General features: G+C 52.6%; 12 protein-coding genes across 12 annotated transcripts; 6 read left to right on the top strand and 6 right to left on the bottom strand.

Moving 5' to 3' along the window:
- Positions 1–597: 597 nt before the first annotated feature.
- LY79DRAFT_538340 (uncharacterized protein) lies at positions 598–1,258 on the top strand. The gene is made up of 2 exons (XM_060556731.1): positions 598–748; positions 805–1,258. Exons 1-2 carry the CDS (start codon positions 622–624, stop codon positions 1,161–1,163), a joined length of 486 nt encoding a protein of 161 aa, XP_060418855.1. The 5' UTR covers positions 598–621; the 3' UTR covers positions 1,164–1,258.
- A 222-nt stretch (positions 1,259–1,480) lies between these two features.
- LY79DRAFT_506690 (cyclopropane-fatty-acyl-phospholipid synthase) lies at positions 1,481–3,094 on the top strand (the record flags this gene model as incomplete). Its single annotated transcript, XM_060553748.1, has 4 exons — positions 1,481–1,888; positions 1,962–2,626; positions 2,677–2,932; positions 2,984–3,094. 4 exons carry the CDS (start codon positions 1,481–1,483, stop codon positions 3,092–3,094), a joined length of 1,440 nt encoding a protein of 479 aa, XP_060418854.1.
- A 147-nt stretch (positions 3,095–3,241) lies between these two features.
- On the bottom strand, positions 3,242–4,216 carry LY79DRAFT_506553 (exonuclease; the record flags this gene model as incomplete). Its single annotated transcript, XM_060553734.1, has 1 exon — positions 3,242–4,216. One exon carries the CDS (start codon positions 4,214–4,216, stop codon positions 3,242–3,244), a length of 975 nt encoding a protein of 324 aa, XP_060418853.1.
- Positions 4,217–4,470: 254 nt separating this feature from the next.
- LY79DRAFT_598456 (MOZ/SAS family protein) lies at positions 4,471–6,324 on the top strand. Its single transcript, XM_060561807.1, has 2 exons — positions 4,471–4,688; positions 4,766–6,324. Exons 1-2 carry the CDS (start codon positions 4,603–4,605, stop codon positions 6,183–6,185), a joined length of 1,506 nt encoding a protein of 501 aa, XP_060418852.1. The 5' UTR covers positions 4,471–4,602; the 3' UTR covers positions 6,186–6,324.
- A 404-nt stretch (positions 6,325–6,728) lies between these two features.
- On the top strand, positions 6,729–8,272 carry LY79DRAFT_665947 (aminotransferase; the record flags this gene model as incomplete). The annotated part of the gene is made up of 2 exons (XM_060563142.1): positions 6,729–7,259; positions 7,376–8,272. The coding sequence occupies 2 exons, from the start codon at positions 6,729–6,731 to the stop codon at positions 8,270–8,272; spliced, it is 1,428 nt and encodes a 475-aa protein (XP_060418851.1).
- A 172-nt stretch (positions 8,273–8,444) lies between these two features.
- Positions 8,445–10,620, bottom strand: LY79DRAFT_538331 (uncharacterized protein). Its single transcript, XM_060556730.1, has 5 exons — positions 10,359–10,620; positions 9,078–10,285; positions 8,858–9,025; positions 8,793–8,807; positions 8,445–8,739 (listed from the first exon to the last, which is right to left on the bottom strand). The coding sequence occupies exons 1-5, from the start codon at positions 10,493–10,495 to the stop codon at positions 8,648–8,650; spliced, it is 1,620 nt and encodes a 539-aa protein (XP_060418850.1). The 5' UTR covers positions 10,496–10,620; the 3' UTR covers positions 8,445–8,647.
- A 473-nt stretch (positions 10,621–11,093) lies between these two features.
- LY79DRAFT_281935 (DNA polymerase subunit Cdc27) lies at positions 11,094–12,960 on the bottom strand. The gene is made up of 6 exons (XM_060552123.1): positions 12,763–12,960; positions 12,641–12,696; positions 12,369–12,574; positions 12,244–12,311; positions 11,473–12,196; positions 11,094–11,419 (listed from the first exon to the last, which is right to left on the bottom strand). Exons 1-6 carry the CDS (start codon positions 12,814–12,816, stop codon positions 11,250–11,252), a joined length of 1,278 nt encoding a protein of 425 aa, XP_060418849.1. The 5' UTR covers positions 12,817–12,960; the 3' UTR covers positions 11,094–11,249.
- A 159-nt stretch (positions 12,961–13,119) lies between these two features.
- Positions 13,120–14,717, top strand: LY79DRAFT_538327 (DNA repair protein rad18). The gene is made up of 2 exons (XM_060556729.1): positions 13,120–13,804; positions 13,863–14,717. The coding sequence occupies exons 1-2, from the start codon at positions 13,279–13,281 to the stop codon at positions 14,687–14,689; spliced, it is 1,353 nt and encodes a 450-aa protein (XP_060418848.1). The 5' UTR covers positions 13,120–13,278; the 3' UTR covers positions 14,690–14,717.
- A 50-nt stretch (positions 14,718–14,767) lies between these two features.
- LY79DRAFT_281921 (Snf7 family protein) lies at positions 14,768–16,587 on the bottom strand. Its single transcript, XM_060552122.1, has 2 exons — positions 16,302–16,587; positions 14,768–16,224 (listed from the first exon to the last, which is right to left on the bottom strand). Exons 1-2 carry the CDS (start codon positions 16,349–16,351, stop codon positions 14,847–14,849), a joined length of 1,428 nt encoding a protein of 475 aa, XP_060418847.1. The 5' UTR covers positions 16,352–16,587; the 3' UTR covers positions 14,768–14,846.
- A 197-nt stretch (positions 16,588–16,784) lies between these two features.
- LY79DRAFT_538323 (putativeTRAPP complex protein TRS85) lies at positions 16,785–19,675 on the bottom strand. The gene has a single exon (XM_060556728.1). The coding sequence runs from the start codon at positions 19,348–19,350 to the stop codon at positions 17,038–17,040; it is 2,313 nt and encodes a 770-aa protein (XP_060418846.1). The 5' UTR covers positions 19,351–19,675; the 3' UTR covers positions 16,785–17,037.
- Positions 19,676–19,953: 278 nt separating this feature from the next.
- LY79DRAFT_506193 (Pre-mRNA-splicing factor of RES complex-domain-containing protein) lies at positions 19,954–20,958 on the top strand (the record flags this gene model as incomplete). The annotated part of the gene is made up of 1 exon (XM_060553698.1): positions 19,954–20,958. The coding sequence occupies one exon, from the start codon at positions 19,954–19,956 to the stop codon at positions 20,956–20,958; it is 1,005 nt and encodes a 334-aa protein (XP_060418845.1).
- A 233-nt stretch (positions 20,959–21,191) lies between these two features.
- On the bottom strand, positions 21,192–23,840 carry LY79DRAFT_281898 (transcription initiation factor IIF subunit alpha). Its single transcript, XM_060552121.1, has 3 exons — positions 22,273–23,840; positions 21,741–22,215; positions 21,192–21,684 (listed from the first exon to the last, which is right to left on the bottom strand). Exons 1-3 carry the CDS (start codon positions 23,662–23,664, stop codon positions 21,425–21,427), a joined length of 2,127 nt encoding a protein of 708 aa, XP_060418844.1. The 5' UTR covers positions 23,665–23,840; the 3' UTR covers positions 21,192–21,424.
- Positions 23,841–26,187: the final 2,347 nt, after the last annotated feature.

Below are 26,187 nucleotides of genomic sequence, written 5' to 3'. Positions count from 1 at the left end.
GCGTGTGTGTGTGTGTGTTTTGTCCAGAGAACATGTTAGTAGCTGACGTCGAATCACTATTCAATCAACATGTGCCCTCATGCCGCTTGCAAACACAGCTTGTTTTCCTGGATGGAAGGAGACCCACTCACCCGCCCGAAGTTAATCTCTGCCTTCATCCGATGGCCAGAACCTCAGTCGTCAACCTCACGCTAGGCCGTCCGTTGCCTTGACCGGGCCATGTGAGCCGGGACAGATTCGACAGTCTTCTCGAAACCTGCACCTTGTGATAGCCTACATCTCTATCGACCTTTCTTAGTCCTCCTGGCACTAACGGTTCGGGGCTGCTCGTGGCCGAGCGTTCCGGCGGCGGCGCACTGGCTCAATGCCCCCCGTAGCACACAATGTAGGGGCAGGGCAGGCCTTTATCGCATACGTGGTATGCTCCACGGACGAATGAGCTTGCTCGTCCAACTTCCGACTCGAGTTGCAAGAGCACCCACATGGGCACGTCCTATACTCTCGGGTCGCCGCCCCTCCGTCAGAGGTCGACATCATCCCTAGGCCTGTCCTAAGCAGTCTTTTGGCAAGGGTGTTTTCTTTTCTCTACTTTTTCCATTTTAAGCAGGCTTGCCTGGAGTAATGCTTCACTTGCTGATTGATGTTGCTTCGAGATACGAAGATCCATACGAGTCGATGTCATTGGGTGCTCAGACAATCACTCATAGCGGTCAGTTTGACGAAGACCTCGAAAAAAAAAAAACCTTATGTAAGGTAGAGCGTGCCCACGATGCTACGGACGCTAAGTGCCGATGGGATCGTCAGTCAACGCCCGCCCGCCCAAATTTGTCGATTCCCCCGGTGAAACAAGCGATGGCCAAGGCCTCTCTTTTCCGCCCCCTTCCCGAGTGATTCCCGCCGAGCTACCCTTGCCCCAGCCCACTTCCGCATCCATGCTTTATCCTAATTCAGGATGGATTCTCCCCCTGTCCCCACGTAGGTATTGCTCCTCAGGCTTGCGACGTTGCCGATGGACGAGACGATCTCTTTTGCTGTTTAGTATCCTTGGAGAAGGCAAGCTCATACGCTGGTTTCTCCTGTACATCAGGCCGGCGGTCAAGATGGTGCGTTTGTGCGCCTGGCGTAGCATGGCCTCTAGCCACGGACATGCGCGGGCGCATTAAAACCATCCTCCCGCCCTGCCGTCGAGTCTCAGATGCGAACATGTTCTGCTCTTGTTGATTGTTGCATTCCACCCCCTCCTCTAGCCCTCCCCCCCCCCCCCCCCCCCCCCCCCCTCCCCTCCATCCTCCAGAAAGCCCCAACAAGCATCCCAGTGTGCCTCACCACCTGGAGAGCTTGTTTTTAGGCTTCCCGGTGGCTGTCCAACTCAATTGGCCTTCACTCCACTCCAGCTCGACCCGCCCCAGGCCGTTGAGCTTCCGATCTATTATCCGTATTATACACAGTCGTCTCCGGCATCCTTACAGCTTTGCTCCTCATGCCTAAGCTGCCCTCGTTAGTTCCGGCGGCTGTCGCCCAGCCCTTGTCCCGCGGTACAGAGCTGGTGAGAGGCGCCGTCGGCAGTTTGACCTGGGGACCAGCTTTGTCTGTAGCCAAACCTGCGATCCTCTCCGTCTTCTCCAGAATCGAGCGAGGCACGCTTCTTCTCGTTGACGAGCCTGCCGGTCTTAGGCAGGTTTTTGGCCAGAAGCTTGGCGCAAAATACAATGAAAGCCTCACGAACGGTGACTACGTTCCTCGCCGCGCGGATGCCATCCCTCGGGTCGAGGTTGTTATAAAGAGTGAGGCCTTCTGGATGCGCCTATTCTTGTTCGCCGACATGGGTTTCGCCGAGTCGTACATGCTCGGAGAGATTGAGTGCGAAGACTTGACCGCCTTCTTCCAAGTCAGTATACCCGTAGCTGGCTCCAATCAGCCATTGGCTTGCCGCTCTTGCCACTGACTTGATCCTGATACAGCTCTTCATTGTTAACCGCGAAGAAATGGGTAATGGGACAACCTGGTTCTCGAGCTTATCCATCGCTATCTCGAGCCTGGCGCGAACCACCAACACCCTCTCCAATGCGCTCCTCAACATCTCGGCGCACTACGACATCAGCAACGACATGTTCGCCGCATTCTTGTCGCCGGACATGACCTATTCTTGCCCCATATGGAAGAAGAACCCCGATCTGAGCAAGCCCGAAGAAACATTGGAGCAGGCGCAAATGACGAAGCTAAATCGGTTCATTGACGGCGCCCGCATAAAGCCGTCGGACCATGTGTTGGAGATCGGTACTGGATGGGGCTCCTTCGCAATTGAGGCAGTGAGGAAGACTGGCTGCCGAGTGACGAGCCTGACGCTCTCCAAGGAACAAAAGGCACTTGCGGAAGAGCGCATAAACGCGGCGGGCTTCTCCGATCGCATCGACGTCCGCTTGACAGACTATCGAGCTTTGGAAACCCCAGAAAGACCCTTCGATAAGATTGTGTCAATCGAAATGCTGGAAGCTGTCGGTCAAGAATTCCTTGGGACATATTTTGCGTGTATCGACAGATTGTTGAAAAAGAACGGAGGCATTGCTGTCTTCCAATGCATTACCATGCCCGAAGGCCGTCACGAGGCGTACTCAAAAGGAGAGGAGTAAGTAAAGGGGATTGCAGCAAAAAGACTGTGCCGCTGACAGATAACAGTTTCATCAATCACTACATCTTCCCTGGAGGATACCTTCCATCCACCACACAGCTCTTGAACCACATCAGCAAAGAGTCGAGAGGAACTCTCATCGTGGAAAACGTCGAGAACATTGGAGGCCATTACTCCAAGACCTTGCGATTGTGGAAGGAGGAGTTCCTGCGAAACTTCGACTCCAAGATTCGACCGGCATTGAAACGTGAACATGACAACATGAGTGAAGAAGAAATAGATGTATTTAGGAGGAAGTGGGAGGTAAGACACGTACCATATGTGCCTCATGCGCTCTATGCTAATGTTTTGCAGTACTACTTCACATACTGCGAAGCCGGTTTCCTAACGAAGACACTAGGCGACGTTATAATAACAGTGGGTCGAGAAGGAGCCCTGGAGTTGATGGAGGGCATTCCGCTATGAAGGGTGGTGGCTCATGGCGGCAACCGGGATGAGGAGCAGTTGGGTGGATTGGATTGCATTCGGCATCCGGGGCTTAAGGGGCATTAGAAGAGATGATTTAAAAGGCTCAGGTCTTGGTAGGAATTTTCTGCATTGGAGAATTCCAGCTCATTTCTTTTTCTTGGGCTTTTTAGATTTTGGTCTTGATTTCGCCGATGTGCTTGCGGAGCCAGGGAAGCGATTCGCATGGTCAACGTCAAACCCGGATTTGTGCTTTCTGAACAAGAGCATTGTCACCCTGGCATCTTCGATACTCGAGTGTGCGCCGCTCTGGATCGTGACGCCGAGGACCTCTTCCGCCAGCCTCCTCAATGCTGGTTTCCTGCCGTTGCCGTACTTCCTGAACGCCGGGTAGTTGGATGTGTCGCGGATGTCTTTGCTTGGGTGACTCAGTTTGAGCACATCCAAATCATGCTTGATGTCGTGGCCGACTAAGATCCTATCCTTCAACAGTTTGGCGACGTCTGCCTGAACCTCGTCAAAATCTCGAGCGAACCTCATGTGCTTAGGTAGGATTCCGCTGACGGCACTGCGCCAATCGGTGACACGCTCTTGAGGCCGTACATATGAGTCATACACCTGTCGTCCGTGGAAGTCGACGATGCTCACACGAGCCAGTACAGATTCGTACCCCCCTTGTCCGACACCGACCATCTCGCAGTCTATGGCAACATATTTGCCGACATCAAGCGCTTCGGTCAGGCCCGCGTTAATCTTGTCTTTTTCTGAAACGAGCATAGAGTTGTTCTTCAGACCAAGTCCATAGGCTTCGGCCAGCGCTTCGGAAGAGATGTCATTCTCCTCCGCCCAAAGGGCCAGGGACGGCGAGGGGCCGACCTTTGGTTCAACTTCAACCTTTGAGCTTTGCGTGACACCCATACGTTCCTTCTTTCCCTTTTCGTTTTTTTGAGGATATTTGACTGGTCCCTTTTTGTCGGATGTAAGTTTCGGCTTCTTCGTCGGCTGCTGATCAGAGGAGTCTGCCTTCCGCTTCACCGGTCCAGCTGTTGTGGAAGAAGACGGGCTCGCCGCTTTGAGTTGAGCTTGAAGCTTCTTCCAATTTGACGATAGCTCAGGGGCCATATTCTCTGCCGTTTGGGGTGGAGCAAGAAATAGGCACTTATGTCCTGCAGCACAAAAAAAAAGTGAAATATTTCCCTTAATCTTTTTGAGATTTGGTGAAATAGAAACAGCAGGATGGTGTCAGCGATGAACGATTCTCAGTAGGATAAATTTCAAAACTATTGCAATTATCGGGGTGACATAAAGTGGGGTCATCGCCTCGCTGTACACATGCGCAGGGGTTCGCGGCAGAATCTTCACCGCCTGGAGCAGCTCGCGTTTTCTGCCATACACCACCTTCCTCTTCCCGCTTTCTACTTTCCCATAATTTGCGATAGGAACCAGAAGGCCAACAAGAGCGAGCAGAAACTTCCATCAACCGACAACCACGAACCGAACATTCCATCATGGCGGCACACGGCGCCAACGGCGAGCCCACTGTAGGCTCCAGCGAACCTCGACAAAGGGGCAAGGCCACTCCGGAAACCATCAGGTGAGTCATGCCATAACCCCGCCATTTCTCCAGTAAGGCGGTCCGCTTGAAGCCATTCACTAATCTTTTCGGTCTAGAGTAGGATGCATTGCCATGGTCACGAAAGAGGGCATACCACGCAGAGCCGAAATCCTCAGTATCAAAGAAACAAAAAGCGGACGGCAATTCTACTGCAACTTCGATAACTTCAATAAGCGTCTCGACGAATGGGTTCCAACGGCCCGCATCGATTTTGATCACGATGTCGAATGGCCATTGCCCGAGAAGGAGAAACCCAAGGACCCCAAAACGAAGAAGGGCGTCGCCACATCGAAGAAGCAGGTTTCCAAAAAATCCCAGAAGCGGCCCGCGAAGAGGGAGCAGTCGGCACCGTCAGAGGCCGCCACCCCACACCCATGGACCGAGTTCGTCGAGTCTCAGAGTCAGAAGATGACGCCCACAGCCGAGGAAAGCCAGGCCCAAACACCAGCTACTGGTGATGCAACTGCTACACCCGCGGCAGGAGGCGACGAGATGGAAATTGACCTGGAAGAAGATGTACAAAAGAAGGACCTACTGGGTGGCTTCAGCCGCGAAGACGAGATCGAGAAGCTCAGGACGCACGGCTCCATGACCCAGAACCCTGCCGAGATCTCGCGAATACGAAATATCTCCAAGGTGCAGTTCGGAAAGCACGATCTATTTCCTTGGTATTTTTCGCCCTATCCCGAGATCTTCAGCCAGGAGGATGTTATCTTCATTTGCGAGTTCTGTCTCGGATACTACGGCGATGAGAAGTCTTTTACCAGACATAGGCGAAAGTGCACGTTGCAGCACCCTCCTGGCAACGAGATCTACCGAGACGACTCAGTGTCGTTTTTCGAGATCGACGGTAGGAGGCAGCGGACTTACTGCCGCAACTTATGTTTACTGTCCAAAATGTTCCTTGACCACAAAACACTTTACTACGATGTCGACCCCTTTTTATTCTACGTCATGACAACTCGAGACGATAAGGGCTGTCACATAATAGGATACTTCTCCAAGGAAAAGGAGAGTGCTGACGGTTATAACGTTGCTTGCATCCTGACGCTGCCTCAATACCAGCGCAAAGGTTACGGTCGCTTGCTGATCCAGTTTTCGTATGAGCTGTCCAGGATTGAAGGCAAGCTGGGGTCGCCCGAGAAGCCTCTCTCGGATTTGGGCCTGCTGAGTTACCGCCAATACTGGGGTGAGAACATCTTGGACCTCCTGATAGGGTACAATGAGCGTGATGAGAAGACGACGATCGAATCTATTTCGACAGCACTCGCCATCATTCCCCAGGACGTGGAGCACACGTTACAAGCGCTTAAGATGCAGGTGTACCACAAGGGCGAGCACAAGATTGTGATCCCGGAGAAGCTGATCCAGCAAAGAGAGAAGCAGAAAATGAAACAGAAGAGGCTCATTGACGCCAGCAAAATCCAGTGGAAGCCGCCTGTGTTCACAGCTTCAACGAGGACATGGGGATGGTAGAGGTGTTTTGTCACACATGGCGAAATGTATTGACTATGATGTGTTTTTGGAGCATATGATACCCCCTGTCTTTAGCCGCTTCACAAAATAGACTTCCATCAAAAGGGTCTGTTCGTTTGAGGACGTTATTCCAAGGGTCAGATCAACTACGTGATTCTGCGTGGGGCTGTGCGCTATCTACACGTATCGTCATGTCTCCGAATGCGGAGGTGGCACCTTGAACTTCCACTCGACAACAAATCCTCATATGCCCCATCGGACTTCTTTCTGAAGAGTCGGTGCAATATCACCTCCTAATTTGGCCAGTGTACACTTCGTGGAGCGGAGGTTATGAAACATAGCGTGATAAAAGTATCGAAACACCTCGTTCAATTACCATACCATCGCCGACTCCTCAATTACAGCACACGCATCACCCCGACTTCTAGCCACATTGCGAACATTCACAATCGAGGCTTGTTGTCTATGATCTTCCCTTATCATTGTACATTGATCCGGTCTCGTCGCTGCTTCTCGTCATTAGCGCCATCGTCAGCCTTCAAGATGAACGGCCCTCTGCGTAAGAAACCCATCAACCTCCTCCGAGGCTGGCCCTCCCCCTCTCTCCTCCCAGCAGCGGCCCTGTCTGCCGCCGCCGTCAAGACACTCGCCGATCCCGCCACCTATATCCCGGGGCTCCAATATGGTCCGGACCCGGGCTACCAGCCCCTCCGCGAGTCCCTTGCCCACTGGCTTTCGGCGTTCTACCCCGCGGCCAACCCCGCATCTTCGTTAGCCACCCGCACCGCCCCCTCGGACTCCGGCAACAATGGTCGTCACCATCCGCCCGACGCCCGCCGCATCTGCGTCACGGGAGGTGCAAGCCAGAATCTCGCGTGCATCCTGCAGTCCTTTACGGACCCGCTGTATACGAAGAATGTATGGATGGTCGCGCCGTGCTATTTCCTTGCCTGTCCCATCTTTGCCGACGCCGGGTTTGACGGACGCCTCAAGTCGGTTCCTGAGGACGATGACGGGATCGATATTGAATATTTGAGGAAGGGACTCGAGGCCGCAGGAAAAGGAGGCGACGAGGTAAGACCAGTCCACTTCAAGGGTTCCCCCCTCACGGTTATCACAATTCTCATCATGAGAGAAGTCGTCGTAACACAGGGAAGGTGATACGAATAAAGCTTACTGACAGCGAACAGCGCTTCAAGCAAGCGAAGAAGAGGAAGCTCTACCGCCATGTCATATATCTCGTCCCAACCTGCTCCAACCCAACTGGCAAAACAATGTCTCTCACCCGTCGCTACGAGCTCGTCGCCCTCGCCCGCCAGCACGACGCTCTCATCATCAGCGACGACGTTTACGACTTCCTCCAATGGCCCGTGACCTCCTCAGACGCCACCCCAGGCCCTTACACCCCGGAGATGCGCCTGCCACGCCTCGTGGATATCGACCGCGCCATGGGCGTCCCGGACGCCTCCTTCGGCAACGCGGTCTCCAACGGCTCCTTCAGCAAGATCGTCGGACCCGGCGTGCGAACAGGCTGGGCTGAGGGGAGTCCGGCCTTCGCATACGGCCTATCGCAGACGGGGTCAACGTGCAGCGGCGGCGCGCCAAGTCAGCTATCTGCGATGCTGGTCGCGGAGCTCCTCATGAGCGGGGAGCTGCAGAGGCATATCAACGAGGAAACAAGGCCTGCGCTGGCGAGGCGGCACCGGGCCTTGATGAATGCCATTGGGAAGTACATCCAGCAGCCACTGGGCGACGGGGTCGTGGTTCGCGAGTCTGCTCTGAAGGGAGCCGGCGTATATGGCGGGTATTTCGTATGGTTCAGTTTGCCGGAAGGCATGTCGAGCCGGGAGGCTGCAGTCAGGGCCAAGGAGACCGAGGAACTGGTTATTGGCCACGGTGGTCAGTTTGAGGTCCACGGGGACGAGGAGTCTGCGAGGTTTGATAGGGAGATTCGGCTATGTTTCTCATGGGAGCCGGAGGAGGATGTCGTCGAGGGTGTGAAGAGACTCGGTGGTGTGTTGAGGGCAATGAAAGATGGCGTTCAGTGGAAATTGACAAGCGGAATTGATGTCGATAACGTAAAATAGCTGGACTGTACTGGCGGACCACAATAAGCGGCTGAGAGATATTCACCTGGTGAGGCTAGCTCTGTCCACGCATGATGGATCTGGAGCGACGAGGGTTGAGGTCGTGGAGGCACTACATCAACCGGTATGTCAAGATAGAACAAGGCAGCTCATATACGGGATAGACAGTCTAAATCCTGCACCATTGGTTTTCCATGGCTTGAACGTTTGTTTACGTCTCTCGGCCAATGTATCTGGGTATATAAAATCTAAGTAGACCAGCCCCCACACCTTATTATCTTCCTCTGTTGACGAGTCTACCGTGAGACCAATACTCGCGATCCTGTGAATTAGCCAGCGTACCTCCCATATATAGTCGGGCGGTCGATGCCATGTTTAAATGGTGTAGGGCTTTTCGTCCGTAAAGATCAGGTGAGGCTTCCGTTTGGCGAGGTCCAGAATCGTTTCAGCAAAGACACCGTTGGCCCCTGGTCCATGTTAGTACGGTAAACATGTCACTGGGGTCAATCTTGGTTCTTACAAGCAAACCAGCTCCCTATGGATTGTTGTCAGTATTGGTTTACTGGGGTACGTGGCGTCACTTACTGGTAAAAGAGGAAATGCGGTTCACATCAACACTCTCGTGGACCAGGCCGAGTCGGGCGGAGCGGAGAACCAGGTCAAGACATTCAGTGATCTCCTCGTCGTTCTCGGTAGTCTGCGCTTGTATTAAAAGACTCATCGGCCAGGCATTGGACAAGCCAATGTGAGGGCCTAAACAATGTCAATAGGCCGGTCTCGTGTCTCACAGCAGATGACTACCTACCTCCGATTCCGTGGAAGGCCGAACCTTCAAGAAAGTACGGGTTGCCAGTCTTCTCCAGGAGCATCTTCCTTGTGTTCTGGTACGTCTGATCATCCGGCGGCAAGAATCCCATCAAGGGGAGAGCAAGCAGCGAAGGATAGTTTGCGTCATCCATAAGAATGGAAGAGCCGTATCCGTCAACCTCGTAAGCAAAGACGTTTCCGTACCTGGCATGCTTGATGACTCCGTTATTCCAAACGCCATCCGTGATGGTCTGGCTCCATTTTAACACCGTCTGCGCAAGAACGTCTTTGCCGGCCGCCTTCAGCACTGCCGCTGTACGCTTCAGCTCCACGGCCATCATGGCGTTCGCGGGGATGAAGAAGCCGAGAATAGTAGCATCGTCACTGGGCCGGAAGGCTGATCTGACAAGACCTGTGCCGTTGTTCAAGGGGTTGCCGACACCCCTTAGGTTCAGAGTCTCGGTGCCTGCGTCCGTCCTGCGCTGGAAAGTGTACTCATTCTTCTGGTATCGGCCCGTTTCCGGGTCGAACGTTGAGCGAGACTGCTCTTCCAAAACTTTGAGTAAAGTCTCCAGGGCTAGGAACCATCTTCCCGTCAAGAAATCCTTTGAATCAGTGTGCTCGTAAAAGTCGTTGCCCAGCGCCAAGAAATGCGCCAACGAATCCAGCTCGTACTTGCATTCGAAGACAAACGAGGGCTCATATATGGGGTGCACAGTATCGTCCTGTCCGTTGTGACTCGGCTGGAGGTTCGCAATTGGCGGGGGTTGAAACGCGTTGCAGTACGGCGACTCGATGACGTATTCGGCCTGGGTGTTGATGGCCCCGAGGATCAGATTGAAGACAGCCGGGTCCTTCTTGGCCAGCGGCTGGTAGGGAGAGAGTTGGTTCGTGCTGTCACGCAGCCATTCGGCAATGATATCGCCGGTGATGATGAAAGACTGTGGTCCCTCCCATTTGCCCTCATCACGGAGACTGCGGCCGTTCAGGTCAACGAAGCGTGTATCGGTTCCGTCGGTGTGAAATTTGACGGTGGTATCGGTCGTAGAGGGGAATGCGTTTTCGAAGAGGCGGGCCAGGTCAAGATCCTTCATTCGAGACGTGACATCCTCGATGACTTTCTCGATGGCGTCAGAGGAGAATGTACGGCATCGAGGGTCGGGTCGTTGGTAGGGTAAGGCGAGGGGACCTTCGCTCAGCGGTTTACTGGCAGCAGGCTTGTCAGTACTAGGTAGATCGAATCTTTCAGCAGGGCGTCAGAGTTGACTCTGCGACTCACTGGGGATAGGTAGAATATTGCGCGTAGTTGGGGCATGCTGCACGATCGTCACCAGTCAAGGGCTCTTGCGCCGCGTAGGCCTGGCCGGCCAAGAGGCCAAGGGGAAGTAGCATACTAATAACGGATCGTAAAGACATGGTCACGAGGCCTGAAAGGCAGAAGAAAAGGAACGCGAAGTCTATGTTCTCATGAGTGCCTCGGATAAGTCTTGCAAAGCCAATGGGGCAATATATTTACGAAGCAGAGTAATGTGCGGACGTTGAAACGAACACGGCAGATGGAAAATCGGCCGAAAGCTCTCCCAGGGCAGCCAGGTGTCCGTAGCGTCACTGTGAACCCTTGCAGGAGCTTGCTGTTTTAGCGTTGCATCTTGATTGATAACCCTGGCCCACTGCGGGGTTACGCGGGGCACTTCCGGCGTCCGCACCGCCATCTCCTTCACAACCTACCGGTACGGGCCGGCGCTGTTGGTTGCATGAGCCAAGATAGGTTACCATCATTGCTAGTCCCTAATCATGAAGAAGGAGCTTCGAAACGAATGCCCACAATTTGCATGAAGAGCGGATTTATTATATGTTGATGATCATTGCTAGGTAGTATAGCCACTCTGGTCCTACGAAGTGACCTCTGTTATTCGATTTACCACCCCTTTCTTCCTTAATTAGAACTACTCATTGATGATATAGAGTCCTATTTTAACTTTGTAAGACGCCCGGGCGCAAGTCACAAAACTCCCCTGTAACATTTCATGTCTGGTCAAGTTGAAACATCCATTGATGCCAGCTCTTCGTCGCTGGCAACATATGGTGGTGCTGGTTGAGAATACATCTCTTTTCATGCCGACTCGATTAGATGGGTCTGATTTCAAAAAACTAAACCGTCTACGGGATATCACTTTTTCGCGAAGAAAGACATGATGTTGCCCTGCCCCTTGGGAGCCGCCTTCTTGCCCTTTGAAGGCTGGCTTCCTGAACTAGGCATAGATGAAGATTTAGCCTTAGACGGCGGCGGAGGAGCCTCGTCTTCGGAAAACTCTTCCCAAGCGGGCTCTTGGATGGTAACTGATAGTACAAAGTCAATATCGCCAACGAGAAACAAGTGGGCTTGAACTTACCCAGATAGCCCTGGTCATCCATGATCTGCTTCTTCTTCATGATTCTCCGCTTGCCACGTCTGCGGCCGTCGCCAGTGCTCGAGACAACTTCCGTAGGTTCGGGTTCAGGCTGAGCCTCTGGCTCCGGCGCCTCCTCCATCGGCTCGTCCGCGGATTCCTCCTCCTTCTCCTCGGGCTCATCTTCATCATCGCTCTCCTCCATCATCTGCTTCAGCTCAGCCTCGCGGTCTTTTCTTGACTTCCGTCCTGGGTTAGCCGAGGCCCTGGCAGCTGGGATGTCTTCATCGTCTTCGCCATCATCAGACAAGGCAGCCGGGGGTTCTTTTTTCGGCACCTCTTTTGGTTCAGTTGAGACCTTTGCCGCCGCCTTGGCAAACGACGACATGATCCCCGAGGAGCCGGTTTTCTTTAATGCAGGCGGTTGCGCCTGCTTCTTGGTCCCCGCGGTAGATGACGGGGCATCCTTGGCAGACGTCTTTGTGCCTTGCTTGGCCGGCTCTGTCTTTGGCTCGTGGGATGTGGGCTTGGCTACAGACGGTGCGAGGTCCTTAACAGACTTAGTTGCTGGCGCTGCAGACGCGGCTGCCGGTACGGGCCGTCCCTGGCGATCGCGCTTCCGGACATTAGGGTTGGTAATGGTACCGTACGTCTCGGCCATAGATGCGCTATCACCAGCCGACTGCTCCTTGATCTGCTGTGTGATATCCGCCAGCATCTGCAACTCCTAAACAAAAAGTCAGCCTTGACCCGAGAGGAATTTGGTCAACATACAGTGGTGGGATGCCTGGCCAAGCTGTAGATGTGAAAGGACGACACTTCTTCGTATGTTGCCAATACTTCTAAAAGGGGGTCAGTGAGTCGAGAAACGTGGCTCTATAAGCAAACATTGGACGTACCCTTCAGACGATCACCAGGGACCAAGATCAGGGAGTGGGTGGCGACCTCATCAGACAAAGGCTCGGCATCAGGAGGAGAGCTGGTCATCTCAACGTCTCCATCTTCTTGAACCTTCATCGCCTTCTGTATACCATAGATCAGATAGGTGGCGTGGATTGTGCCAGGACGCATGCTATTCTGTGATCGATGGAACTCATAGAGCATCCTAAAATATAAAAAGAAAATTGATGAGTAACCGAACGATGCAATGAAAGGAATTGATGAAACAGACCCCTTCGCCGTATTGACGTGCACTTTCAAAGCTCTGCTGAGGCTTCGATATGTAACCTGAGCAAGTAAGTATCAGTATCTGAACCAACTATCTGTTGTCAACAGGGGGTGTTCATAGCTTACGATCTTCTCCTCGCTGAGGATCTGATCCGCCAGGTATTTCTTGAATTCGTCCATGACGAGACCACCAGACTGGAAGATCTATATTTTGTTTGGTGGAACTGGTGCTGCAAAAGGGACTAAAATCGCAAGCAAGCCTTTTACAGAGAGTTTAAAAGTGCTTCCCCATGAAGAATGGGCGGTTGGTTGGTGAGACGCGTCCGGACGATAAAGACGCGGTTCATACTTACTCTTAATTGATTTTATGCTCACGCCCCATCCTTGGGCCTCTCAGCACAGCACAATTGGTCAGCTCGATGACGTTACCCACTTAAAGTGCGCCCCCCGACCTCTAGATCCCTGACTCCAAGCGCGCCGCCACTCGACGCGACTTTTACATACTCCCCAGATAATACCTAATTACAGGTCTCATTGTGCTCGTTTCTTCCCAACATCCCTGAACAAGGCATGTAGAGATTTCTAACCCGTAACCAACCTCAGAATCGGAACCTCGTAAGCGCACTGTCTCCATCACCCACAATGACCGATTTCGAAGACGTACCCGACTCGACAGACTGGCTCTCGACACCCCTCCCAGCCCTCTCAGCAGTCGAAGCCTCCTTGCGCTGCCAGGTTTGCAAGGACTTCTTCAAGACGCCCATGCTCACATCCTGCTGCCACACATTTTGCTCGCTATGTATCCGCCGCGCCCTCTCCAATGACGGAAAGTGCCCCCTCTGCCGGGCTTCGGACCAGGAGTTGAAGTTGAGGAGTAATTGGTCCATGGAGGAGGTTGTTGAGTCGTTCGTCAAAGCAAGGAAGGATACACTGCAGTTTGCGAAGACAGCGGGCCAGAAATCAACGATTCGCGACTTTTCCAAGAGGAAGGTGGCCGAGGAGGAATCTGCGTCAGGCGAACATCAGCCCGAAGCCAAGCGACTGAGGAGTTCTGCGAGGCTCAGCAGAACAAGATCAGGGCAGACGGCTGCAGCGATAGATGAAGAAGCCGGAATCGGGCAGCCGCTACATGTGGACGAGGACGACGAGGTGGAGGACGAAACGTTTGGTAATCTAATTTGTGTCATCGAGCATATTCCCCCATGGTTCTAACACATATTTTCTAGCTCTTGACGATGGCCTCGTCCCATGCCCTATATGTAACACCCGCATGAAGGAAGCGCAAGTCTTTCGTCATCTCGACACCTGCACCGGCGCAAAAACTCAGACAACAGCCCGCAGCAGCTCGAGCCGTACACCCACCCCGAACACATCCGCTCACGGCGGCCACCGATTGACCCCGGCGCCCGAGCGTCTCCCTGCCCTCGCATATTCCATGCTCAAGGATGCCGCCCTTCGGAAGAAGATGTCTGACCTGGGTCTCTCAACGACCGGAACACGCCTTCAGCTGGAGAAACGGCACAAGGAATGGGTCACGCTGTGGAATGCCAACTGCGACTCTGCCCGTCCTAAGCGTCGCGCCGAGCTGCTCCACGATCTCGACGTATGGGAGCGCACACAAGGGTCCAAGGCACCAATGTTTGTACGTCCCGGTGTGGCGGTCAAGGACAAGGAGTTTGATGGTACGGCATGGGCGGCAAAGCACGACACTTCGTTCAAGGATCTAATTGCCAATGCGCGCAAATCGAGAGCACAGGCCAAATCAACAATAGAGGAGGCGACCAATCCCGTCTCTATAGACGACTCGCCTACTCAAGCACCGCATGCTGTGACGGATCCTTCGGGTAAAGAGGTCGCGATGGTTGACTTGACGGAACGACCGGGGGACGCCGCACAAGCCCCGAAGACTGATGGAGACGACCTAAGAGACGAGATGGAAAGAAACCAAAGGTTTGGTGTGGAACATGGTGAACCTTCCATAAAGTCTCAGCCGCCAACGGCAGCGTGCTACTTGCACGGTGGCTTCTCAGAACCGCAAATACCAAGCAGTTGAGAGGCGCGATAATTTTGCATCCCGGCGTTCATGAAATGGCGTTTCATTATTATACCCTTCACATATACGGAATAAGCCATAAAGGCTTGCTTGAATACAAACCAAAACGTCCCAAATTGAAAACCCTCAAAACACAAGTTGTTACAGAAGGGACCTTCTACTGCGCGGGCAGTGGCTTCTCCCGCTCATCAAGCTCCAGCTTTTCCAAGCTGTCCGCTGTTTCCCCTGTCGGCGTCTGCATCTTCTCCTTCGCGTCCTCCTTTTCCGCTGGTTCCGTGACAGGTGGTCGCAGCTCCGCCATCTCCTTCTCCAGCCGGTGCCGCATCTCTTCGGCTTCTTTCGTCTCCCGCGCCTCCTTCTTCGCCCGCTCCACAGCTTCCTCCTTCTCCCTTTCCTCACGCTCCATAGCCTCCAGCTCGTCGTCCACCTCGAGCTCGTCCACCGGCGCTGCGCCGGCCTCGGAAATGACCCTGCCGACCTCGTCCACCTCGCCCATCTGCTCGCGCAACCTGTCGACAACGTCACCTACGCGGTCCGCGCCGCCGATCTTCTCGTTGAGGCCCTTGAGCGCGCCAGCGCTCGCCTCCATGACATTGACGAGCTGCACGTTGTCCCTGGCCTCCTGGATCCGCGCCGCCACGTCCTCAAGCTGATTCAGTGTTGCGAAGCGCTTCTCCAGCGTCGCCTCGGTCATTTTCTTCGACTTCAGTGCTGCCAGCGCTGCAACTTTATTCTTCTTCGAGACGGCGTCCTTGGCCGTGGTCGTGAGTTCGTCAACGCGCCGTGTAAGGAGTTTCGTCTGTTCCGTCATGTCGGCGATCAGCTCCTTGAGCGAGGAGACCGCCGCGTCCTCTTCTGTGATGACGGACTCGTCCTCGTCTGCGGTGCCTTTGATCTTGACGACTTGTCCGTCGTAGACCACGATTTCCTTGTCCCGTGAGAGAAATACGAGGAGGATGTCGACGTCCGTTTCGGATAGCCTACGATCCTGGACCAGTGTGTTCGCGAATGTCTTGCGGAAGTGCGACTTCGTGTATGTCCTGTTGAATCTCGTGTCGGACGGTGTTACCTTCTCGGCAAGGCTCTTTGCTGTCGTTTCGACGTTCTTGATGACCACAAATCTCCCTTGTGGCAGCTTATCCTCGCCTGAAGTCGACTTCCCGCCGAACCCGAGCTGCCCTGCCGCCCATGACACCACAGTCCACGAAACCTGTCCCCATGTTTTCCCGGCGTAAATGCTCTCCTTGGAATTCAGAAACTCCTTGAGCGGGTATAGGTCCTTCTCATCTACAGCCTCCCTCACAACCGTACCCAGCGCCAGAGGGCGGCCGAATTGTTTGCTTTCGAGTGAACGCACGAGATTCTCATCAACATTCAAGACGAAAATGTTGGGTGCCGAGACCTGGGATGCTATCCTGCCTTCCCATGCGGCGCGGGCGAGAGCCTGACGCCAGGCACTGACATTTGCTTGGAAGCCATCCGGATTGAGGGTTCGTTGGGCACGGAAGTCGGAGTAGAGGGCGGGTAGACGGGCTCTGGATGGATAATGGCATGTCAGTAACTTGTGTAATTTCAAATTGGGGTTTGCGAAGGGTGAATAAAGGTTGCATACTTGCGAAAGTTTTCGTCTCGTTCAACGAGGAAATCGGCCAGCTCTCCCATCCTGGTCGAGTGACGTCGAGGTCTCGATGCGGCTTTGGTGATGTAAATCTCAAGAACCCTTGCTCCGAGGTCGGCTCTACCGATGCAAAGTTGTAAAAAAAAAGAGCCTTGGTGGTCGGAAGACGCAGCAGGCAAATAGATTTCTTTTTGGGTCAAACCCGGAAAATCGCAATTCGAAGAGGAGAGACCTTGTGACTTTCCAACGATGCCACGGGAAACGCGCAGCTTGTTCAGCGGGACGGTGGGGGAGAGTGCCTTATCGGCGGACACCGGACGACGTGCTCCCCCTATCGGTTGCCTATGAGATCACTACGAAATTCAAGGGTCCCTAGCAAGGGCCGTGGCAGGTACGTACCTGAAACATACCTACAGGTAGGTGGACAGCTAAATAAATGTCACCCCATCAAATTGAATCTTGGTTCCATACCAATGGCGCAACCCGTTGATGGGAATGGAGAATGCAAGGAATCATGATACTCAAGAGAGTCCTTGCACCACCTAAGCATACACCATGGTCTGTATATCGGCCGTATCTAGGCCCTGGGAGCGAAAGCTGCGGAGGCAAACAATCACATCTCTGCGGCATAGACGACAAGGCAAGTATAATTGCTATTAATCCGCTTCGTGAACGCATCTGCTACTTTATCCACCCAGCGCTGTGCCCGTCTCCGCTGTCATTGCTCGTCTTAGCCGAACTCATCCTGTGTCGATCCGTCGGCCTTTTCCCTGGCAGGCGACGTCACCTCATGCAGCGGCGCAGTCTCGAGGCTTGACGCCGGCACCGGCCCACGCCCCATCATGCTCGCTCTCCTTGACCTAAGATCCAACGCCTCGCTCTCCTCGTCAACAACAAGATCCTCCATACCCTGCAAAAGCGATTCATCGCCCCGATTGTCCACGTCGAGCTTCTCGTCGAGGTCGTGTTGCAAGCCACCCACGAACTCATTGGCGAGGTTGAGCTTGGAGATGCCGTGCTCGTGCGGTAGCTCTGAGTATATCCGCCCGGCCTCATTGAGACACCGCTGAGACTGAATATACTTTTTCTGGGTGTGCCAGGCCTCTCCAGCAAGGATACACCACATGGCCGACTTGCGCTTCCGATGGCCCCACGCACCGGAACCAACGCCCGGTTTCGAGGCGTAGCAGACTGCTAGGCGTTCCTTCATGAGGGCGTCGCCGACGGGGCCGAGGATCTTTGAATCAAGAAGGCGAATACCCCACCTCACAGCATCGTCAACACTGCTTCCGCCCCTAAGCCGCAGAAGTTCAATACCCAAAGTCAGAGACCGCAGTGCGCCAAAGGGAAAGCTGCAGCGTGTGTGGTATGAGTAAAATGCCGCCTCCAACATTTGGTCGGTCGTCTCAGCTCGAGATTTGGATGACAAACTTTGGGGCATGATAAGCAGACTAGCGGCAGCCATCTCGTTAGCTGCTGCGTGATACTTCCATGCTTTGGCATCGCTGAAGTCGGATCTTAGGAGGTCGTAAGTCGAGTGTGCCAGCTTCCAGTCTCTCAGCATGAAAGCGAAATCAGCAAGCTTCCGCATGATCGCCTCAGGTGCATCTGGACGATAAAACCCGAGTGTGTCGTAGGCACTGGACGAGCTGCTACCTCCTACCACCGAGTTTCGTGAACTGCTGCCGAAACCGCCCCATTTCCTCGACAGGTTCATGAACCTTCCCGTAATACCTCTCCTACGAGATGCCACTTGGTCATTCCAGAGCGAGACATGACGCTCCATGGTGGGAATGATGGACTGTGTGACCATCTCCCTCACAAACGTCCGAATCGCCGTCGCGTCCGACTCAAAGATGTACCTCGTTGGGTCTTCGAAATCTTCCTGGTCTTCGCTGTGCCGGATATCTGCCATTTCTTCGGCTGCCGACATCCAGTCGCTCCTGGGCAGTGGTATGCTATCGTCGTCGGTCTCGGCGCTCTGTGTGCTTCGTAATCGGAGCAAATGACAATGCAGACCTAGGTGGCGCTTCATCTGGTCGAAAAGAGCGAGTGATCGAGTGATATCGTCACGCTCCTCATCGTGTACCAGGACGTAGTATCGAAGGTAGTCCCCGTCAACCCAGACTGGCAGCTTGTTCTCGCCGGAGCTCGTGTCATTGTATAACTTGCGCAGATCTTCGATAGGTGAAGGGCTGCGTGAGCTGATAGCAATCACACACGCCACGGGATGCGCAAAAGTCTCGTGAGGTGCTACAGGTATGCCGGATAGCAGCCGCCGTAGGTATAATGAGTAGTAGGGCGAGGTTGCCTCAATATCCAAGCCTTGTCTTGTTACCCCGTGGTGCGCTGTATTGAGAAATGAGTCTTCAGCGTAAGAAAGGTGACGGTCGACTACGGCCTCGACGTCCTCGTAGTTGCTCCTCAACCCTGAGGCAGGCCCGAATTGCCCGTTGGCAGCAGCATGCTGCGATCCTTTCGCGCCACCAGCGTCTGGTGGCTCAATGTTGTCCCCGAATTTGACAAACCGAACAGAGAAGTCCTCCCACGATCTGCTGGCACCGTTGCTATCTCTGATTGTGACTTTGCCCTGTACCTGCTCCCCGAATGGACGCAAAAGTTCCCACACGCCGCTTTTGAATCCTTTGTCATTTGCCAGCTCCTCCGTGTCCGGTGAGGCATAAATGGCAACATGGGGAACGTAAGCCTTCATGATCAGATTACGCGGGTCACCCGGGCTATCGGAAGCGGTCTCAATGAGTGAGCGCCTCGCTGGACCCCCAAAGACTGAGCCGGAGAGCGGACGCGCCGGCGAGCCCCTCCCCATGGGGGAACCGGATCGCGATCCTGGGGGAGTCAGTGTCGAGGCGAAGAGCGGCGCGACAGAGGGATTCGATCTCCGGTACGGCAGGCTGATTTCGGATTGCGTCAGCGGCTGGCCATCTGGTAAGGACTGCCTCTTAGGCAGTCTCGCGGTGGAGGCCGCCATCGGCAGCGCCTGGAGCGGATCGATAGGCGACGCATCGTTGTCCGGTGGTCGCATGAGGAAGGCTTGATGAGGTGTATCAGTCGAGGCCGACTGATACCCTTTTGCCTGGGTCTTGTCGAAAGCCGTGTGTTTGCTGTTCTAGCATTCGTAGATCCGCCGGATGGCTTCGGGCGTCGTGCTTTAAAGGGGGGTCGCGAGTCGATCGCAGAAACAAGTGGTTGGTCGGATCAGTCTAAAGCTAAACTCAAGGTCAGCAATTTCGGTGTCTACGCCGGACAGGCGAGTGCAGCAGGAACGACGTACAGTGACTGTTCCATGACGATGCCACAAGGTACGCTGCAGCATGGCCAAATTACCTTTCAGCGGCCGTCACTGTTAGGTTCGCACTCGACACTCTGATAAGTAACTAGCGCCCCGTCACCTGCACATCCATTCGTGGAGGACGGGTGGGGGTAGGGTACCCTTGTCGTTCAACGGCCCCTGCTTTTCTAGTCTCTGGCTGCCACATCCGTGCGTCTTAGACGTGCAGTGATGTCGACAGCTTGGACGGGACATCATGAATTACCATTGAACAAAACTGCTTATCTGAACCCAGTGCAACTTCTTCCACGAAACCCATTCTCCGAACCCTACGCTGGCGAGCGCATCTCTGCGAAAATGCCTTCTGATCTTTCATCATACCTAGCAACGCGCTACTTGGTAGCAGATCCGAAACCCACCAAGAAGCGCAAGCGCAAGCAAACCACCGAGAACCAAGGCCTCATCATCGCAGACGACGACGACAGCGGTTGGGGCAACTCGACAAAACAAGACGACGAAATAGATTCAGGAGCCGCGCTCGTATCAGGTACATCGGCAGAGTTCCGGCGCACGAAGAAATCAAACTGGAAGACTGTCACTGCCAGCGGCAGCAGCATTGCAAAACCAAAAGACGACGACGGTGCCGCCGCCGCGGACGCGATCCTCGCCTCGGCGGCAGCAGAAAATGCCAGAGCCGCACAAGCAGACGACGAGATGCCCGTCATTGAGGGTGACGGAGAGGTAGGAGTGGTCAAGATGAGCGACGGCACGCACGCGGGCCTGCAGAGCGCCGCCGCCGTGTCGGCGCAGCTGCGCCGCAGACAGCAGGCGGAGGAGGCCGAATTCGCCAAGCTACGGAAACACGGCAAAGAGGAAGAGACTGTATATCGCGACGCGACAGGCCGTCGGGTCGACGTGTCGATGAAGCGCGCCGAGGCCCGCAGACTGGCGGCTGAAGCAGAAGAAAAGGAGCGGCAAGCCAAGCTGGCGCCAAAGGGTGACGTGCAGCTCGAACAGGCACGGAAGCGCAGGGAGGCGCTCGAGGACGCCAAGCTCATGAAGTTTGCGCGGACAGCGGACGACGAGGAGTTGAACAGGGAGCTCAAGGACCAGGAGCGTTGGAATGATCCCATGGCGCAATTCATGAGTGAGAAGAAGGGCGCCGGTGGTGAGAAGGGTAAAATGGTCAAGAAGAGGCCGATATACGCTGGCGCTGCGCCGCCCAATCGTTATGGCATCAAGCCGGGGTACAGATGGGACGGCGTGGATAGGAGCAACGGTTTTGAAGGGGAACGATTCAAGGCGATCAATCGTAGGGAAAGGAACAAGGGGCTGGACTATGCTTGGCAGATGGATGAATAGTACGGCGCCTAGATGCAACCATTGTTTGAGAAGCCTAAACCACCACCTGGATAAACCCCAGCAAGTCTGTTTTAGCGACCATAGCCGTCGCAATCGAGTCTTGCTAATTTGGAGGTATATGGGGTATCCAGTGGGAACGACAAGAACTGAGCCAGAAAGTAAGGTTAATTCCCAAGACCAGATGGGAAACCAGGCCCAACTCCTCAGCGATAGCCACAGCCCAACCCTACAGGGCTGTTCATCGGTTGTTGTAGTCCAAGTTGTGTGCATTGAAAAGCCGCCCATACCTTCTAAGCGTTATATCTAGGAGCTTGGCAACGGTGAATGTCGGTACGACTGACATCCAGCAGCTGCTCACAGAATCTACTACTCGGTTGCGAATTTAAACTCCACTTGGCAGTTGGACCTGCCGAGAGGCACTTACAATTATGCAGTCTCGTAGTGTAAACCCTAATTGTCAGGGCCACTAGGTCGGCTTGCGACGTAGAATCTTGTCAGGGCCATATGCGCAATTTTCTTTGACGAGCTTGATCCAATCCTTGCGATCCATTTGGCCAGGGCCGTCACCGATACGGCCTTGGAATCTCCTCATGAGATTGCCGATGCTGATGCCACCGGGCAACTCGGGCAAGGCGTCCACAATCTCCCAAGCCTCGATAGGCCCATTGGGAGATCCAGCACGGGGAGCCGGAGAACCCTCTGGCAGAGGAGAACCGGGCTTGGAACCTTCCACACTGTCAGCAGATGCAGAGTAATTGCAAAGACGTGAAGCTTATGCTTACCAGATGTTGCGGGCATGGGACTACCGGCCCTCGAGCCGACAGGTGTGCCTCTCACTCCACTGCCAACGAGCTTGATCTTCTTCTTTCTCAACTGACCATCGGACATCTCTCCTCCGGTCGCTTCCCCGTCGCTCATGGCACCCTTGCCCAAATTGTTCTTCAGACCGGCGGAAGGGGTTGACGAGCGACTTTGATGGACTGAGGTCGCAGGGTGCTTCTTTAGTTTCTTTCGCGACGATTCATTGCCGCTGGACTCGGATAGATTGGGGGAGCCAGGGCGCTTCAGAGACTTGCCCTTCTTGAGAGCGTCTGTGTGCTTCTGTCGGCCAGACGGGGTTGTGTTACCCTTGGACGAGACGCCCGAGGCCGTCTTATCCTTCCCGTCTGCATCCTTATCTTTGTCCTTGTTCTCGTCATCTTTCTCCTTATCCTTGTTCTCTTCTTTCTGCTTCTCCTCATCCGAGTCATCGTCGCTCTACAGAAGCAGTTAGCAAAGATAAGAAGATGTTTAGTGTACTTTAGGAAATTTTACCGATGACGACTCGAAAGGATCATAGCCGCTCGAATCAGACTGGTAGATAGTCTCCTTTTCTCGCTTGATCAGAGCCTTCTGGGTCTTCTTGCCCTCCTTACGACGCTCCTCTTCGGCCTTCCTCAACTCGTTCATTTCCTTTTCGACTCGACGTTCGTCGGCCTCGCCGAATAAGTTGGCCCCAAGCTGATCGCGACGAATGCGATCGTTTGCCTCCTTGAATTCCTCATCGTTGTCCTGTTCCAGACCAGGGTTCTCATCGTCATCCTGGAACTCGTCGCCCTCCATATCGATCTGATCGTGGTCCATCTTCTCTTCCCTGGAGGCCGCCCTAAAGGTGCTGCTCTCCGTCTTGATTTTGGCGGGACCATAGAGGGCGTGTCTGGTGGCCTCCCACTCTTCTTGCTCGCTCTTTTTCTGCTTGTCTCGCATGTACCAACGCCCAACGTCCGTCTTCTTGCTCATCAAAGCCTCGGCTTCTTCAAGTCTCATAGTGTTAAATTGAGGCTTGGCGGTGAACTTGTACCATTTTTCCAACGGGATAGCAGCGAACTTGCCATCGCGAGTAGCAACGAAGCAGACTGTGGTCTCGGACAATGGGGCAACATACGATCCCACCCAGACATTTTTGCCATCGGCATCTTCCAGATGCCAAGGAAGTGCCTCCTCGTATCGTAGTTCTTGTTGCTTCTTCTCTTTCTCCGACCTAGGCTGTCGGTGAAATTGAACATCTTTCTCCTTCTCCTTGGGCTTTGGCTTCTTATCAGCATTGGGATCTTTCAGACTGGGCGCGCTCTTCGCGAGCTCAATAGCCCGAATAGCTTCACGATCGGCCTTGAGTTGTGCCAGTCGTTCCGCCTCCTTTTCGTCAAGTGGCTGCGGCTCAGCTTGTTCCTGCTTCACTTCACGACCCGGAGGCGGTTGTCGCGGATCGCGTCGTTGAAGGGTGACTGGCCGCGTGAACTCCTCCTGGTTTGTAGGATCGATGCCTCTCCTTTCGAGGTCGGCTTTGGCGGACGAAAGTTTCATGACGTGGTGGCGGATACCGTCTCTTAACGCCTTCTTCGTCGTTACTATCTTGAACTCCCTCACATTCTGGGGCGCAGGGTCGAGCCAGCCACCGTTTGCGGCTCGTCTAGCCTTGACATCGTCTTCGGTCTCGGGTCGCTGGAGGCCATGTTGACCCGCTGCTCCAGGTGACGGTCTAGCTCCCGGCGGGGGACGCGGGGCAGGTGGTCGCGGAGCTCCGGGTCGCTTGCGTGCAACAAGGGGGTCACCGCGAGGTCTTCGCTTGATCGGAGGCGGTCGAGGCTGGCCAGGCTGCGCCGGCTGAGGAGGTTGCTGGCCATTCGGATTCTGGCCGTTAGGCAGACCGGGTGGAGGCGCACTCATGATGTAGGTGTAGCGAACGATGCGAGTGCCTTAGAGCTCAGAGGGTTTCTCGGATCTATGCCGATCCGCGAGTTTCTTTCGACAACGGGCTCCCGTGTTTCCTGTTAAGCCCAAGGCTGGGGGAAAGAATCAATCGTGATGCCGAGAGGAATCACAACGGCGCGATAGGCAGAGGAGTGGGTGACAATAGGCACGCTTGCTTATACAACGGAGCTGCGAGTATTAATGCTCGTCCAAAAAAGAAAAACCACCGAAATGCTCTGGCTGGAGGTCGGAAATCCGCGATTGGGTAAATCTGGATAAGATCGCAAAGAGGAGGCAGTCGAGGCGATGACAAAGGGTAGAGAGTACCTCAGTACAGGAGGTGCGAGCGAGAAAGGATGATTGGAAGGCGCCCCAGAAACCAGGCCAAGCGCAGGCAGCTTGGGAAGCTTGCAGAAAAGCTAGGTGGTGGGCTGGCTGTCTGCCTGGTCGGGGCACAGGTTTGGTTGTATTCTGTCAGCAGATTTCTGGCGCAAAGTACCTACATGGCGTTTTGGGGCTACAGGATTTGGTGGGTCAATCACAGTGGCCGACAATGGGGTTCCCGCCAGCCGAAGCTGCATTTAGAAAGCGATCCACAAGTGCCTTGGCCTCAGCAGAACGTCATAGCCGTCTGAGTTTACCTACGTTGTCGGCTGTTAGAGAAAGCCATCTTCGTCTTGATGCCGCATTCAAAGCCACTAAATCTATCGATGATACAGAAAATTTTGGAGAGATTTTAAGCTCTTGTTGTCTGATGAGCCCAACTCCGATTCCCCTAGCCCCCCCAAGGTCCGATTTGAAACTCAATGCAAATTGTACCTGCTCCCTGTATGTGGTGTTTTTCCTAATGAACAGCAATATTAAATAAATAGACTATGCGCACAGGGGGAAACGGAGTGGAGAATTCTGACTTATAATGTTCTCATTCACCTTCATCTGAGTCTTTCCCATGGTTTTATCTTTGGAGGCCAAGGTCGAAGGTCAAGCTCAAAGGTATATGAGGTGGTGCCTTGGAACCAGTGTGGACGCAAGAGACATGAAAAACAATCATGACAAGAGAAAGAGAAGTACAGATGGAGTCGTGCTTAAAAAAATTAGAAATTTTTTTTTAAAGCCGTCGCTGGTTGTCTTGTCAGCAATAGTTTACCTACTCAAATCAATCCCTTGCAGTGTGTTTAATCAATATAGTTCAAATCCAGGACTGCAAATAGTGTAATTGCATGCCACAAGAACAATTCATTCCACGGATTATCTATTGGTCTCGACCCTGCATGTTATGGTATAGTGAGGTGTGTATGTAGTTCATTGGTTTATCTATCTATCTTGTGTGGTCTTGCTGCTTTATGTAGTAGCCAGTAGGCTGCTTATGTAATAGTCTGCCCCCTCTAAAAATATAGTGCCCTTACTATTGATAAGTTAATTCCCTTTTGTCTCTATAGCTATATATATATAGCTATATATAGTTTTAGTAAATCTATCTGTTTTTGTTTAGTTATATTTATCTTTATTCTTATTTATTACCTCTTAACTTATTTACTCTAGTTATATCCTATACTAGAGTAGTATTATAGTATAAGTATATTTAGTTTACTTATTAGTCTTATAGTTATCTCCTGTATTATATTAGTAATAATAGTTATATATTTACTATAGTTAGCTATAGTAAGATATAAGATATACTAGTGTAAATTAGTCTATTTATCTATAGCTAGACATTAGTAAAGCTATTAGATTTATAGCTTATTAAGAAAAGAACTATTATTAGTATACTAGTATATAAAGTTAATAAACTTCTAGTTTTCTTTTAGTAACTACTAAGTAGTTATAATAGTATTAATCTTTATAATATCTACTTCTATAAGTAAGCATAGGTTATAGACTACTTTAATTAGAGTTATTATAAGGTTTACCTTAGTAAATATAGGTAGTTTAGGAGGTAGTTTAGGTGTCTTTATAGTTAGCTTTAGCTTTAGTCTTAGTTTTTTATATTAGCTAAATATAACTAATAAATTATTAATAGTTAGTTAATAGTTATAGGTAGCCCTTTATAGTGTTTTAAGTAGTTTAATATAGTTAGTAATAATTAGGTTATTTTAACTTTTAGGTAAAGTTAGATTATACTATATAACTACTATAGTTATAGTTATAAAGTTAAGGCGTTTACTATTCTTAATAGCCTTCTATAGGGCTTTAGCTTTACTAGTGCTTAAGTAGTCTCCTTGCTACTGTACTTTACTAGGTCTAGCTATAAGCGCTTATAGTATAGCTTACTTATTATATTTATTAAAGATTTTATTTTTTAAGTTATTATTAAAAATAGTATATATATAGTTAAGTGCTTAGGTCTACTTTAGTAGTAGATTATATATAGTAGGCTATAGGTACTTCTAAGGACTAATCTTAGTATACTTAAAGTTTTTATCTATAAAGTGTTTTTCTTTTTTATAGTTACTAGTAGTCTTTACTACTTTACGCTTAGTTTTTAATTAACTATTATTA

The sequence above is a fragment of the Colletotrichum navitas genome, assembly GCF_030913465.1.
Source record: "Colletotrichum navitas strain CBS 125086 chromosome Unknown LY79scaffold_5, whole genome shotgun sequence".
Classification (NCBI taxonomy): domain Eukaryota; kingdom Fungi; phylum Ascomycota; class Sordariomycetes; order Glomerellales; family Glomerellaceae; genus Colletotrichum; species Colletotrichum navitas.
This window is presented reverse-complemented; position numbering and strand designations above follow the sequence as displayed.

Coding starts and splice junctions, on each gene's coding strand:
- LY79DRAFT_281935 (XM_060552123.1), bottom strand. CDS start 12,816: ATGGACGAATTCAAGAAATACCTGGCGGATCAGATCCTCAGCGAGGAG. Junction 12,575..12,640: donor CACGTCAATACGGCGAAGGG/GTCTGTTTCATC, acceptor TTTATATTTTAG/GATGCTCTATGAGTTCCATC. Junction 12,197..12,243: donor TGGCCAGGCATCCCACCACT/GTATGTTGACCA, acceptor CTTTTTGTTTAG/GAGTTGCAGATGCTGGCGGA.
- LY79DRAFT_538331 (XM_060556730.1), bottom strand. CDS start 10,495: ATGTCTTTACGATCCGTTATTAGTATGCTACTTCCCCTTGGCCTCTTG. Junction 10,286..10,358: donor CAATATTCTACCTATCCCCA/GTGAGTCGCAGA, acceptor GCCTGCTGCCAG/TAAACCGCTGAGCGAAGGTC. Junction 9,026..9,077: donor GGCCTTCCACGGAATCGGAG/GTAGGTAGTCAT, acceptor GACATTGTTTAG/GCCCTCACATTGGCTTGTCC.
- LY79DRAFT_538327 (XM_060556729.1), top strand. CDS start 13,279: ATGACCGATTTCGAAGACGTACCCGACTCGACAGACTGGCTCTCGACA. Junction 13,805..13,862: donor GGTGGAGGACGAAACGTTTG/GTAATCTAATTT, acceptor CATATTTTCTAG/CTCTTGACGATGGCCTCGTC.
- LY79DRAFT_538340 (XM_060556731.1), top strand. CDS start 622: ATGCTTCACTTGCTGATTGATGTTGCTTCGAGATACGAAGATCCATAC. Junction 749..804: donor CGAAAAAAAAAAAACCTTAT/GTAAGGTAGAGC, acceptor TGGGATCGTCAG/TCAACGCCCGCCCGCCCAAA.
- LY79DRAFT_598456 (XM_060561807.1), top strand. CDS start 4,603: ATGGCGGCACACGGCGCCAACGGCGAGCCCACTGTAGGCTCCAGCGAA. Junction 4,689..4,765: donor GCCACTCCGGAAACCATCAG/GTGAGTCATGCC, acceptor TTTTCGGTCTAG/AGTAGGATGCATTGCCATGG.
- LY79DRAFT_538323 (XM_060556728.1), bottom strand. CDS start 19,350: ATGCGACCACCGGACAACGATGCGTCGCCTATCGATCCGCTCCAGGCG.
- LY79DRAFT_281898 (XM_060552121.1), bottom strand. CDS start 23,664: ATGAGTGCGCCTCCACCCGGTCTGCCTAACGGCCAGAATCCGAATGGC. Junction 22,216..22,272: donor ATCCTTTCGAGTCGTCATCG/GTAAAATTTCCT, acceptor CTGCTTCTGTAG/AGCGACGATGACTCGGATGA. Junction 21,685..21,740: donor TCCCATGCCCGCAACATCTG/GTAAGCATAAGC, acceptor ACAGTGTGGAAG/GTTCCAAGCCCGGTTCTCCT.
- LY79DRAFT_281921 (XM_060552122.1), bottom strand. CDS start 16,351: ATGGGAGAGCTGGCCGATTTCCTCGTTGAACGAGACGAAAACTTTCGC. Junction 16,225..16,301: donor CGAGACGAAAACTTTCGCAA/GTATGCAACCTT, acceptor TTATCCATCCAG/AGCCCGTCTACCCGCCCTCT.